This window comes from Hippocampus comes, unplaced genomic scaffold, assembly GCF_001891065.2.
Source record: "Hippocampus comes isolate QL1 unplaced genomic scaffold, H_comes_QL1_v1.1 scaffold9, whole genome shotgun sequence".
NCBI lineage: Eukaryota > Metazoa > Chordata > Actinopteri > Syngnathiformes > Syngnathidae > Hippocampus > Hippocampus comes.
The window spans coordinates 3,879,260-3,891,706 of NW_017805275.1; the positions used below are offsets into that span (position 1 = coordinate 3,879,260).

The following is a 12,447-nucleotide window of genomic DNA, read 5'->3' on the forward strand; positions in this document are numbered from 1 at the left end:
CAAGTTACAAAATATGTAGCTTTTTTTCTGTACCTGTGCATGAACAATGAAAGCCACGCTGTGAGCGCGTAGAAGAGTGTGTGATGAATAGAGACGTGCGCAATGAATCTCGGAATGCATAATGGATGGAAAAGAGGTGACGTAAATGCAGAGCCGCATTCATATGCAGGCACGCTTTTGACTTGTGTCCAAAAGAAATAATGACTGCTGGAAATTAAAAAAAAAAAAATGAATACAGGGAGCGGAAGAAAAAGGAGAAAGAGTCCTCCATCGCTCCACTGCTGCGCTTGCTTCTTTGACCGAAACACTGTTGCACCCCTTACATAGCTGCTTGTGAATATTTCATATTGCAAAACACTGAATATTTAATATTTTAAAAGGGATTTTGTCCTAGCTGAGAATAATGTACGACTAATGTTTGATTTCCAACTAAGCACACAATGAAAGACCAGTAAAATGCAAGCTGTTTGGATCCCTCAAATCATCAACATCTACAGAAATCGAAGATGTAGGAATTTGGAGTGCGCCATGATTCTTAATCCGAACATACAAGACCTTCAATTGCTTTGTATGATGGACACGAAAAAAGAAATACTTGGATACACATGTAAACATAAAGGTGCCGGGTTAATTGAAGTACCTTGCACAATACTGTACTTATTATGGGTTGAGTGACAAAAGATTTGTTTTAGTCGCTTATAATGTAAACGTGAATCGATAACGCCATTGATATTTTTTCAACTTTAGACAGCGGTTCACGACTTTTTTTGTGCCACGGAGCAGTGTCATGCAAAGACATATTTCGACATACTGGCACGGCAGCAATTAAAGCTACAACTCACCATTAGGCTCATTTTCAACTTTTTTTACAACTTGTTTTTCTCTTTTGCGAGGGAATTCTAGCATTTGAGGTCCCTTGTTGACTTTATAAAAAAATGAAGGGCAGATTAACTGCAGATCTTGCGATCTCAGGGAAGACACAACCATGCTTTTAACAGAGCTGCACGTCATTTATGAATGTGTGTAACAAATGCTCACGGGGGTTTGGGAAAAAAAAATTGCAAAGTGGTGTAAAATGTGATGTAGCCCGACATCTAATCTGGTTTTATGGATTTTATGCATCGCTAAAAAACAGATATGTTATTTCATGACAAAAGACAAATGCTTTGTGCTCTCTTAGAGCTGTTATTGTTGGCATTTATAAGAAAGAAGGGAAAAGGCAGATGCTTTCGACTTTGTAGTCTTTTCATGTCACTGAACTAATTAGGGATGCAAGGCACTCTATGTGGAAGCATGTGTGTGGTTTTAGTCATTGTGTGCGCGCGCGCGCGTGTGTGTGTGTGTGTGTGTGTGTGTGTGTGTGTGTGTGTGTGTGTGTGTGTGTGTGTGTGTGTGTGTGTGTGTGTGTGTGTGTGGGTGTGTGTGTGTGTGTGTGCGCGCGTGTGTGTGGGCATGCGCACATTCACAGCTGCGCCACCGTACAGTCCATGTGCTAGCCGACTACTGATTTTGGCAAACACATCACACACACCTGACCATTCAAGGACATTGTACTTTTGATTGATGATGGTAATTTCTAAAAAATATCAATTTCCTTTACGCAATGCATTCCATCCAGGCAGGGGTGCTTCGGTTCACTGTGGAACTATAGTAAGTGTTATCAATGGCGTGACCCCTGTGCAAATCTGGCTTGTTTGAACAGTTTCCGCAGCCTGATATGGAAAAGACAACATATGTCAACATGAGGAAGTGCAAGGCATCCTACATACATGCCATCTGTGCAAAAGCTGCTTTTTGGAGACACAAAAGCGTACATTTAAACGCTATCATTCAATCTAGATTGCGCAAGCTGACATCAGTGCTCTTACAATAGACCAGTGCTTCTCGATTATTTTCTGTTACCGCCCCCCCCCCAGCAAGAAGGAAACAATTCGCGCTCCCCGCCACCCCACTCTCTGTCACCACTATAAATAATGTCATTTGTCTATAACATTGTGATAAGTACACCTCTGCATTACAGTCTATACTTATTAACACTGAAGAAAAGAAAAAAGAAAGAAATATAGTTCAACTGACAGCAAAGAATAACTTTATTCACATTGTTTTTTAGTCTATAACAGAAAAGATTTTAAGTGCATCAAGTTGCCTGAAATTGAAATGGAAAAAGCCTTGTTTGAACTGTAAACATTTTTGACCAATTTATTGCACTTGATTCTAAAAATTAAACTCAAATAAAATAAATAAATAACTTGAAAATTCAGTTGTACAACATTAATTCAGGGGCACAATTATAAACCACTTTAGTTTACAAAACAAAAACGAACAAAACAATCTATGCTGATTTTTTTCTTTTTTTTTTCTTTTTTTTTTTAAATCAAAATGAGGAAGTTAAGATTAATGGCTACAATGAGCACATTTTGCAGTGCACAGCTTGTCGTAGCGAGGTTTGAAGTATGATACTGCAACTCTCAGCTCCTGCTCAATGTTTAGCTTTGACCTTTGACCAACTCTCAGCTCCAGCTGCACTGAAGAAGCCAATCTCACAATGGTAAGATGTGCATTTGGTTGCGTTCATCTTTGGTGATGTTAGCTCTTCCGTTTTTTACCTCAGTTTTAATTAGATATGGTGGAGAAAGGTTTTACAAAAAAAACAAAAAAAAAAAACTGTGTACTGCACCAAAAGTAGCATTGCGCCAAAAGTAGATTTGTACATTGCTCGCTCGCATAAGAACAACAGCCATAGATATGAATAGGTCGATACTGACATGCTCCTTGTAAACTGCGTACCTGCGGTGATGCTAAGCTAACATTCATGATTTCCATTTGTCGGGACTCCCTCCCCTGCTAACATGCCTGCCACTTATGTCCATACGTTGTTTTTGATGGGAAAGCCACCCCTGCCAACATGGCCGCCACATTGGCGCATTTTTTTTCATCACCCGCTCTCGACTACTAGGTGAAAAATGACCTGCTCTTACAGGAATAAAGTCATAATCTTAACAGGGCAGGGAAAGGTTACTGAGCCAAACAGTGCCAACGGTGTGTTGCGGGAGTGGCTATGCAGTACCTAAACATCTGTTGAAACTGAGTGAAAGTGCGAGGACAGCCCAGGAGGTTAACAAAGTCGTGGATTGTGTATTGCAGTTAGGGAGCGGCCCCACACCAAGCAGCTAAATCTCATGGGCGTGTGCATAGAGGAGACGTGCTCGTGTACATTGAGAATGGGTGTACTTGGCCTCAAGAGAAAAGATCTGGTTAACTTTCCAAGCAATTTTAAAAATGTGAGACCCCACACAATGAGAAAATAAAAGTCTTCAAAGGAAGTTTCATGAGAGCACATAAGAGCTGAAAAACACAGCCCTACATTGATTGAGTCAACATTTATGGCAACTTTTTCAACACAGGGGTAGGTCAATGTTCAGTGCGAGGAGAGGCAACATAGGTGCAATGCTGGGCAATAAACACACATTGGACAAGGAGGACACAAAGAAAAACAATGCCATAATACAGAGCAACAAATTGGAACCGCAAACAAGCTTTGCACTGGCATGTTATTACACAAAAAGTTTACTTCTGCAAGTTTTCCTTCTGTAGATCAAATATTCATTTTTTACTGCTGCAAACGTCATATATCCGTGAAGTATCGCTTTAATGTTACGAGTGGTAAAGTTAAAAACACTAAAATAATTTGAACCAATGTGTGTCCAAATTTAAAGGAGAAAAAAAAGTGTCATAATGCAACATAAACCTGCCATATATTCATCAAACGATATAAAATATTTTATTTAGAATACAGACAAGCCCTACAAAAGAGGAAATGTGAATCCATGTGACTTTTTCAAAAGACAAAATGATTATGTTTTTGCTTGTAATATTAAATTATATGATATGTATTGTAGTATTATTATTTTGTGCTTTTTCCAGTGGCCCTAATACTCCTTCATACGTTTACACAGGCAGAGGCCACATGCATGTTTGCCTCCAGCGACATTTTGATGTCACTTCACTTCTTTTTTCCTGTAGTGCACCATTTTCAAGAATAATCATCAGTGTACGCGACTCAGTCTCACATGCATATGTCATGCTGTCATGCTGCACTCGGAGTCAATGTCAGACTTTGTAATGTTCATTTGCTGGGATTCTCTTGCAATTAGATTTCATGTCACACAGCAATCAGCAGTCATTGTGACATTATAAAACCACTTATTGTGATGATACAGTATAGTCAAACTATTTCAGCATAAAAAGTCATACTGATCCACCTGCATTCCCAAGTGGCCAAACAAGACAGGTGAAAAAAAAGAGTGATAAAGACCAAAAGATTTCTGCACAGCAACTGTATTTCTGCTCTCCCGGAGACTGAATGACTTTAGGAATGTGAACACACCTGTCAATGCGAAGGGCGGAGCTAGTCAGAAAAGTGCTGTCAATTGTGTGAATCAGGCCTCAAATACACACACGAGCTGGAAGAGTGAGACAGCAGCCAGCGAATGGAAAGAAAGGGAGCTTGTTGAGAATCAGGAGAAGAGAGAGCTCTTCCATGGCATGGTGGAACCCTCTGGCCCTGATCAGGGATGCCCTGACAGGTCAAAGGGTACGGGAGAATGACCTTCGCCACTTGGTATCCAATCTGCCTTATGAAGGCCTAGGGAAGAAGAAACAGCCCAACCGCTACTTGCCGGGAAACGCTATCAAGACCACCAAATACACCCTCCTCCTCTTTCTCCCGCTCAACCTCTTTGAGCAGTTTCACCGTCTGGCTAACATCTACTTTGTGGGCCTGGCTATCCTCAACTTTGTGCCGGTGGTGAACGCCTTTGAGCCCGAGGTGGCTCTTATCCCCATTTGTGTCATCTTGTCTCTCACTGCCCTTAAAGACGCTTGGGAGGACTTCAGGAGGTACCAGTTGGACAAGAAGCTCAATAGCATGCCGTGCTTCATCTACAGCAGGTAACATCCGAAGTACACGTGTGCGTTGAGAGCACAATGGTGCATTCAAGGCACCTCTGTGATCAAAATAAATGAGTGTGTGCATGAGTGTGTGCAGCCAGTGTGTGTGTGTGTGTGTGTGTGTGTGTGTGTGTGTGTGTGTGTGTGTGTGTGTGTGTTTTTTCTCCTCCCCCTCTGCCTGTGCATTCAAGGCACCTCTGTGATCAAAATAAATGAGTGTGTGCATGAGTGTGTGCAGCCAGTGTGTGTGTGTGTGTGTGTGTGTGTGTGTGTGTGTGTGTGTGTGTGTGTGTGTTTTCTCCTCCTCCTCTGCGTCTGAGCCCCCTGTGGGAATTCTTGACTTAGAAATAGAAATTGTGTGGGAGATTATTCCTCTTTTGAAGAGGCTCACAACAGTATATCTCACCACGGCATTGTGCACATTTGATGAAAGCCTCAACTGGGTGTTGTGTCAGCAGAGACATTAAGGTTAGCGGGTATCTATTTTGGAATCACTGGTGTAAAATGAATAATTTAGAAAGGAGGATAAAACTCTGTCATTTTCCCAAGCTTTTCAGTGGTGTGATTTTAGAGTTACTGTGAGAGGAGGAGGAGTGGAGTGTGTGTATTTCCTTGCATGTGAGGCTGAAGGGTTCCGCAAGACTTCCAAGTGATGAGTTTAACCTCCATGAGGGTTTATCATTTGAACTGGCAGCTGCTTGCTTTTATGCTTGGCACAAAAGTTGGTCAGCGGGGATGTTGAGGAGGATACACATGTGCATGCGTATGTGTTTGTTTGTCAGCCGAGATGGCCTTGAGCGCCTTGAAGACAGACACTTGTCACCTCAGCCTCAAGCAATGAGACAAGCTCTCTGGTTGGACAAGATTGACTTTTTTCTTTGGCCATTTATGGCTCATAGGGTTTTGAAAGTCAATGCAACCAAATGGATGGCTAATATCCAAAACAACAACGCATAGAGAAAGCATTGGCACGCCTTATCTTCTTGGCCATCTAATCTACTTTATCTCGACTTCACACTCTTGTCATTCCACCTGCGCTCAAGCAACCCAAACAAGAAACTATTGCTGTTCTGCAAGCAGTGCTCAGAAAGGTTGGCTGAGGCCACCTTTTCCTGTAATGATAACCGGCTGAACACATCTGAAACTAATCCAAAAGAGCAATATATGATGGCTGGATAATGGCTTGATTGGAAGGGCAAATGAAGACCATTTTGGATACAGAGTTCATTTTGGCCCACACTAGAAAATGCTAAGAGTTCTAGCTACGTAGATGGATAATAGAATGTTCCCTTGAAAATGCCTTTAATGGACAATTTAAATGCCGACCATCCTGGATACACAGCTCAATATAATAATATAATTTCATCTAAAAGGTTTTCTCATCTCATCTCATCTTGTCCCCATGCTACCTTACAGATATGGACACAGACATCTAGCCAGCTAGCTAGAAAGGGACCTTTACACCATGACGAGACACTGTACTTCTGGGTGGCAAAAACTCACATGATCTCCAATTGTACTAGTAGTCACAATAAAACCGCTGAAATGTTAACTGAACAGTTAGAACAAATGAGAAAACAGGCTAAATTGTTTGAGTGAATTCTACCTGTCGTTTGATTGTGTAATGTGTCAATCGAAAAGAAAACGTTATCTGTCATATATTTGAGATGGTACAGGGGGCTTGCTTTACGTTGCAACAGGTAAATTCATTAAAAAAGGGTGTGGTGGAACCTGTTAACAGGATCATTGAGGGACTGGCTTATTAACTGAATTGACTTTTCAGTTCCTCTGATTAATGGCACAGATGTGTTCTTTTGACTGTAAAATGGATAGATCGCAGTTGAACTGACATTATCTGGCCAGCTTGCCACTATGTTTTGCTAAATTACTCAAGAACAAACCAACCAAACATTTCAGACATACCTGGGAAAAACTGCAGTGATGACAGATTGGTTCCTGATCTGTCCCTTTAGAAGTGGGTACTCTGCCACCACGCAATTTTGTAATCTCTCTACAAATATTTACATCCACTCGATTTATCCATCTCACCCACAGGTTGTCCATAGTTTTAAATTTACTAACAAAACCTTCTGGGGCCAACGCAACCCCAAACGCAGCACGTTTTTGCTGTTGTTTTCAGTTCAGGTCAGTGAGAGTCAGTCGCTTTCTGCCACCCCAAATTACCCTGGTCCCTTCTGGTTACAAACATTATGAAAGCAAACATGAAAAGGCATGGAAGGATGGATGGATGGATGGATGGATGGATGGATGATGTCTAGATAGACAGATAGATAGATACTGTAGATCAGGGGTGGCCAACCAGTCGGAGACGAAGAGCCAATTTTTTTACTGTGTTACTGCAAAGAGCCACATCATTCCCTTCCTCGCGCACGTGCGAGCGCGCACGCGCGCGCACACACACACACACACACACACACACACACACACACACACACACACACACACAAACACTTTTTTGGCCAAAGATCGACTTCTGAAGCGACCAACTTCTCACGAACGACCCGATCGCGCAAGTGCAAGCATAAACACACACGCGCACACACATGCGCGCTCGCACTCACGCGGGTGCCCACCAGTGCACTCGCGCACATATGCACGCACACCACGTTGAGCAACAGTCGGAACGGGCTGAAAATGAATGAAAGCTAATGATACAAACAAACAAATCTTTTTTTTCCCCACCCATTTCCTCCTCCCACCCCTTGCGGTCAACTTGGGACCAGTTCGCTGGCTCCCGGTCGATTCTGATCGACGTATTGGGTGACCCCTATCTTAAAATCAGAGGTAATTCGCTGACGAGCTTAGCGTTTAGCGCCGTTGTTTGCGCATGAGCGGTGATGCAGTCATCTGATTGGTTGCCCTCTATGTCAATCAAGTACCGGGCTTGATGATAGGCTGACGGAGTACGTTCTGTGAAGTTAACGCCTCGTTTGAATGGCATCGCCACTGCCGATGCGTTTTCGACGCTTGTCGTGTGAGAGCCCGGGAGCCGCATTGAACCAGCCAAAGAGCCGCATGCGGCTCACGAGCCGCGGGTTGGCCACCCCTGCTGTAGATAGATAGATAAAATAAAACGATAAATTGCACCAAAATATAAACGCGACACTTTGTTGTTGCTCCCTTTTTTCATGAGCTCGACTCAAAGACCTGAAACTTTTTCTAAGTACTGTACACAAAATTTCCCTCAATTATTGTTCACAAATCTGTCAAAAATTTTGTGAGTGAGCCTTTCTCCTTTGTCGAGATAATCCAGGCCACCTCATGGGTGTGGTTTATCAAAATGCTGATCCGACAGCATAATTAGCGCTCATGTGTGCCTTAGGGTGGCAACAATAAAAGGCCACTCTGAAATGTGCAGTTTTATCAAACAGCACAATGCCACAGATGTTGAATATATATAAAAACTGGGAGCAAAACCAAAAGTGTTGCATTTATATTTTTGTTTGTTTTATATAGCGCTAGTGATGCATTCAAAAATGCAAGTGACTAAAATACATACGCTTCAGCTCTTTGAACCCCAGGTGTGGTTTTGTGACGAAGCCACCCGATCAGGTTGTACATGAAGGGCAGCATACCAGCAATTGTCTGTCACTGCGAGTTAGCCAACGTTTCAAGCACAGCTAAATACACAAGATTTTTCACGGGAAGCCTCGCAGCCTGAGGGCAAAAGGGCCTCTTGATTCAACTTCTACGAGTAGCATGCAAAAATCCCTCATGTCTCCTGTGAAAAAAAATAATGGTACGTCTTTCAGAAAAGACAAGCAATTTGGGGAGCGCCGTTGGAAGGATGTGCAAGTGGGTGATTTCGTGAAGGTGCTTTCCAACGAAATCGTCCCTGCAGACCTCCTGCTATTGCACACATCAGACCGCAAAGGGATGTGCCACATAGAGACGTCCAACCTGGATGGCGAGACCAACCTCAAAGAGAGAAAGGTGGTTCCCGGCATCTGCGCCACGGTGAGCATAACTGGTAGTTAGTTACACCCATTCTTTCAGTCATTATTGATGACAACCGAACAAAGTAAGCTGATGTGTCTGACTGATGTGTTTTATGAACATTTTTTACCTTCCTCAACACTCACAAACCTTCGCCATTCAGTGGGGTACGTGCTCATGACCTGGAACCCCGCTGTCTTTCCACAGGAGCCCAACTTTGAACCTGAAAGTTTCAACAGTGTTGTGGTGTGTGAAAGGCCCAACAACAATTTGAATCACTTCAAGTGTTATGTGTGAGTATCAAATACAGTTGATCCTCTAAAATCAAACACAATCTGTTTCAGGATCTGATGCTGGTCAATTCTGAGTTGCACTGAATTCAAATTAACGTTTTCAATTGAGTTCAATTATATTTGGAAACAAATCAGTCGTCAAAGAATTCACCATCATTAAATGTTGAGACTGTACAGGCAGTGCTTTGACTAACATTTTAACATTACTGACTGCAGCAGAAGTTTACCACAGTGTTTTTCAAACCCTGTGCCGCGGCACACCGGTGTGCCGTGAGACATTGTCAGGTGTGCCACGGGAAAATATCCAATTTGTATGCCTGTGCGGTCTATCGCCCAGAAAGTAATCGTGTCGTACCCTCCCATACCGCGAGGGAGAAGCGGGAGCTAGCCAATTGCCTTGTGTTTCGACCACTAGAGACAAGCGAATTTGTGCCGCTTGAATGCAGGACGACAGTGAAACAATAAATATGAAAGCTTATAAAATACTTTTTTCTTTGTGTTCATTTGATTCCAATTCAAGGTGTTATAACGTCATTCTTCAATGTTAAAAACGGTTATAGTAACAATATAATACGTTAATTGTTCAAATAAGCGTTTTTTTTCATATTTTCAGCTAGTGGTGTGCCGTGAGATTTTTTTCAATGAAAGAAGTGTGCCTTGGCTCAAAAAAAGTTTGAAAAATACTGGTTTACCATCATATAAAATGATGAAAACAAAACCAAACAAACAAACAAAAACATGCTTAACTGGACTGGTGAACAAAAGGTGTGGGAGGTTGATGTTGGAAGGTCCACAGCCCAAATAGATGGATGCCTGGATTCATGAAACCCTTCAGAGCAGAGCAAAACCTAATTCCTACCCACTCGCCGCACTTTCAGATGCCTTCAGAGACATCATTCGAGCTGTAATAGAATCTAATCAATTTCCCCGGGAGTTACAAACCGAAGATCTCATCTCTTCTTACTGCCCAGATGTGGCCTAAAAGGCAGACAATTGAAAATGTGGCACGTATACAATGAATGTCGAACAAGGAGTATTCTTTCTTCTGCCACAGGGAGAAACCAAATACAGAAAAGGTGGGCGCTGGAATTGAGAGTCTGCTGCTTCGAGGTTGCACTGTCAGAAATACCGACCACGCTATCGGCTTTGTGGTGTACGCAGGTATTTGTGCACTTTCTCTTTCCATCTCGCGTGGCTGGATTTACACTTCACAGACATATGGATGCCCAGTTGAGATTTAGTGCCTATATCTCTGTATGTGTGTATAGCTACAGTATATGCAGTGTACAGAATCTATCTATCTATCTATCTATCTATCTATCTATCTATCTATCTATCTATCTATCTATCTATCTATCTATCTATCTATCTATCTATCTATCTATCTATCTATCTATCTATCTATCTATCTATCTATCTATCTATCTATCTATCTATCTATCTATCTATCTATCTATCTAGCTATCTATCTATCTATCTATCTATCTAGCTATCTATCTATCTATCTATCTATCTAGCTATCTATCTATCTATCTATCTATCTATCTGTACTGTTGGCCTGTCTGTCTATCTATCAGAGTGGTGTTCCGTCACACACGTATATATACATATATATATATAGAGAGAGAGAGAGAGAGAGAGAGAGAGAGAGAGAGAGAGAGAGAGAGAGAGAGATATTTTGTTTATTCCTCATGTCTCCTGTGAAAAAAAATAATGGTACGTCTTTCAGAAAAGACAAGCAATTTGGGGAGCGCCGTTGGAAGGATGTGCAAGTGGGTGATTTCGTGAAGGTGCTTTCCAACGAAATCGTCCCTGCAGACCTCCTGCTATTGCACACATCAGACCGCAAAGGGATGTGCCACATAGAGACGTCCAACCTGGATGGCGAGACCAACCTCAAAGAGAGAAAGGTGGTTCCCGGCATCTGCGCCACGGTGAGCATAACTGGTAGTTAGTTACACCCATTCTTTCAGTCATTATTGATGACAACCGAACAAAGTAAGCTGATGTGTCTGACTGATGTGTTTTATGAACATTTTTTACCTTCCTCAACACTCACAAACCTTCGCCATTCAGTGGGGTACGTGCTCATGACCTGGAACCCCGCTGTCTTTCCACAGGAGCCCAACTTTGAACCTGAAAGTTTCAACAGTGTTGTGGTGTGTGAAAGGCCCAACAACAATTTGAATCACTTCAAGTGTTATGTGTGAGTATCAAATACAGTTGATCCTCTAAAATCAAACACAATCTGTTTCAGGATCTGATGCTGGTCAATTCTGAGTTGCACTGAATTCAAATTAACGTTTTCAATTGAGTTCAATTATATTTGGAAACAAATCAGTCGTCAAAGAATTCACCATCATTAAATGTTGAGACTGTACAGGCAGTGCTTTGACTAACATTTTAACATTACTGACTGCAGCAGAAGTTTACCACAGTGTTTTTCAAACCCTGTGCCGCGGCACACCGGTGTGCCGTGAGACATTGTCAGGTGTGCCACGGGAAAATATCCAATTTGTATGCCTGTGCGGTCTATCGCCCAGAAAGTAATCGTGTCGTACCCTCCCATACCGCGAGGGAGAAGCGGGAGCTAGCCAATTGCCTTGTGTTTCGACCACTAGAGACAAGCGAATTTGTGCCGCTTGAATGCAGGACGACAGTGAAACAATAAATATGAAAGCTTATAAAATACTTTTTTCTTTGTGTTCATTTGATTCCAATTCAAGGTGTTATAACGTCATTCTTCAATGTTAAAAACGGTTATAGTAACAATATAATACGTTAATTGTTCAAATAAGCGTTTTTTTTCATATTTTCAGCTAGTGGTGTGCCGTGAGATTTTTTTCAATGAAAGAAGTGTGCCTTGGCTCAAAAAAAGTTTGAAAAATACTGGTTTACCATCATATAAAATGATGAAAACAAAACCAAACAAACAAACAAAAACATGCTTAACTGGACTGGTGAACAAAAGGTGTGGGAGGTTGATGTTGGAAGGTCCACAGCCCAAATAGATGGATGCCTGGATTCATGAAACCCTTCAGAGCAGAGCAAAACCTAATTCCTACCCACTCGCCGCACTTTCAGATGCCTTCAGAGACATCATTCGAGCTGTAATAGAATCTAATCAATTTCCCCGGGAGTTACAAACCGAAGATCTCATCTCTTCTTACTGCCCAGATGTGGCCTAAAAGGCAGACAATTGAAAATGTGGCACGCATATAATGAATGTCGAACAAGGCGTTTTCTT

General features: G+C 42.0%; 1 protein-coding gene and 1 long non-coding RNA gene across 2 annotated transcripts in view; both read left to right on the forward strand.

Moving 5' to 3' along the window:
• The first annotated feature begins 4,430 nt into the window (after window positions 1-4,430).
• Window positions 4,431-12,447, forward strand: part of atp10b (ATPase phospholipid transporting 10B) — a 24,115-nt gene continuing 16,098 nt past the window's right edge. The window contains exons 1-4 of the mRNA XM_019870043.1: window positions 4,431-4,950; window positions 8,724-8,928; window positions 9,115-9,200; window positions 10,255-10,361. Of these exons, the coding sequence (XP_019725602.1) occupies window positions 4,541-4,950; window positions 8,724-8,928; window positions 9,115-9,200; window positions 10,255-10,361 (808 nt within the window). The 5' untranslated portion in view covers window positions 4,431-4,540. The remainder of the gene's footprint in view (window positions 4,951-8,723; window positions 8,929-9,114; window positions 9,201-10,254; window positions 10,362-12,447) is intronic.
• LOC109515916 (uncharacterized) lies at window positions 10,908-11,423 on the forward strand. Its single transcript, XR_002168277.1, has 2 exons — window positions 10,908-11,134; window positions 11,321-11,423. It is a non-coding gene; the product is annotated as an uncharacterized LOC109515916 (long non-coding RNA).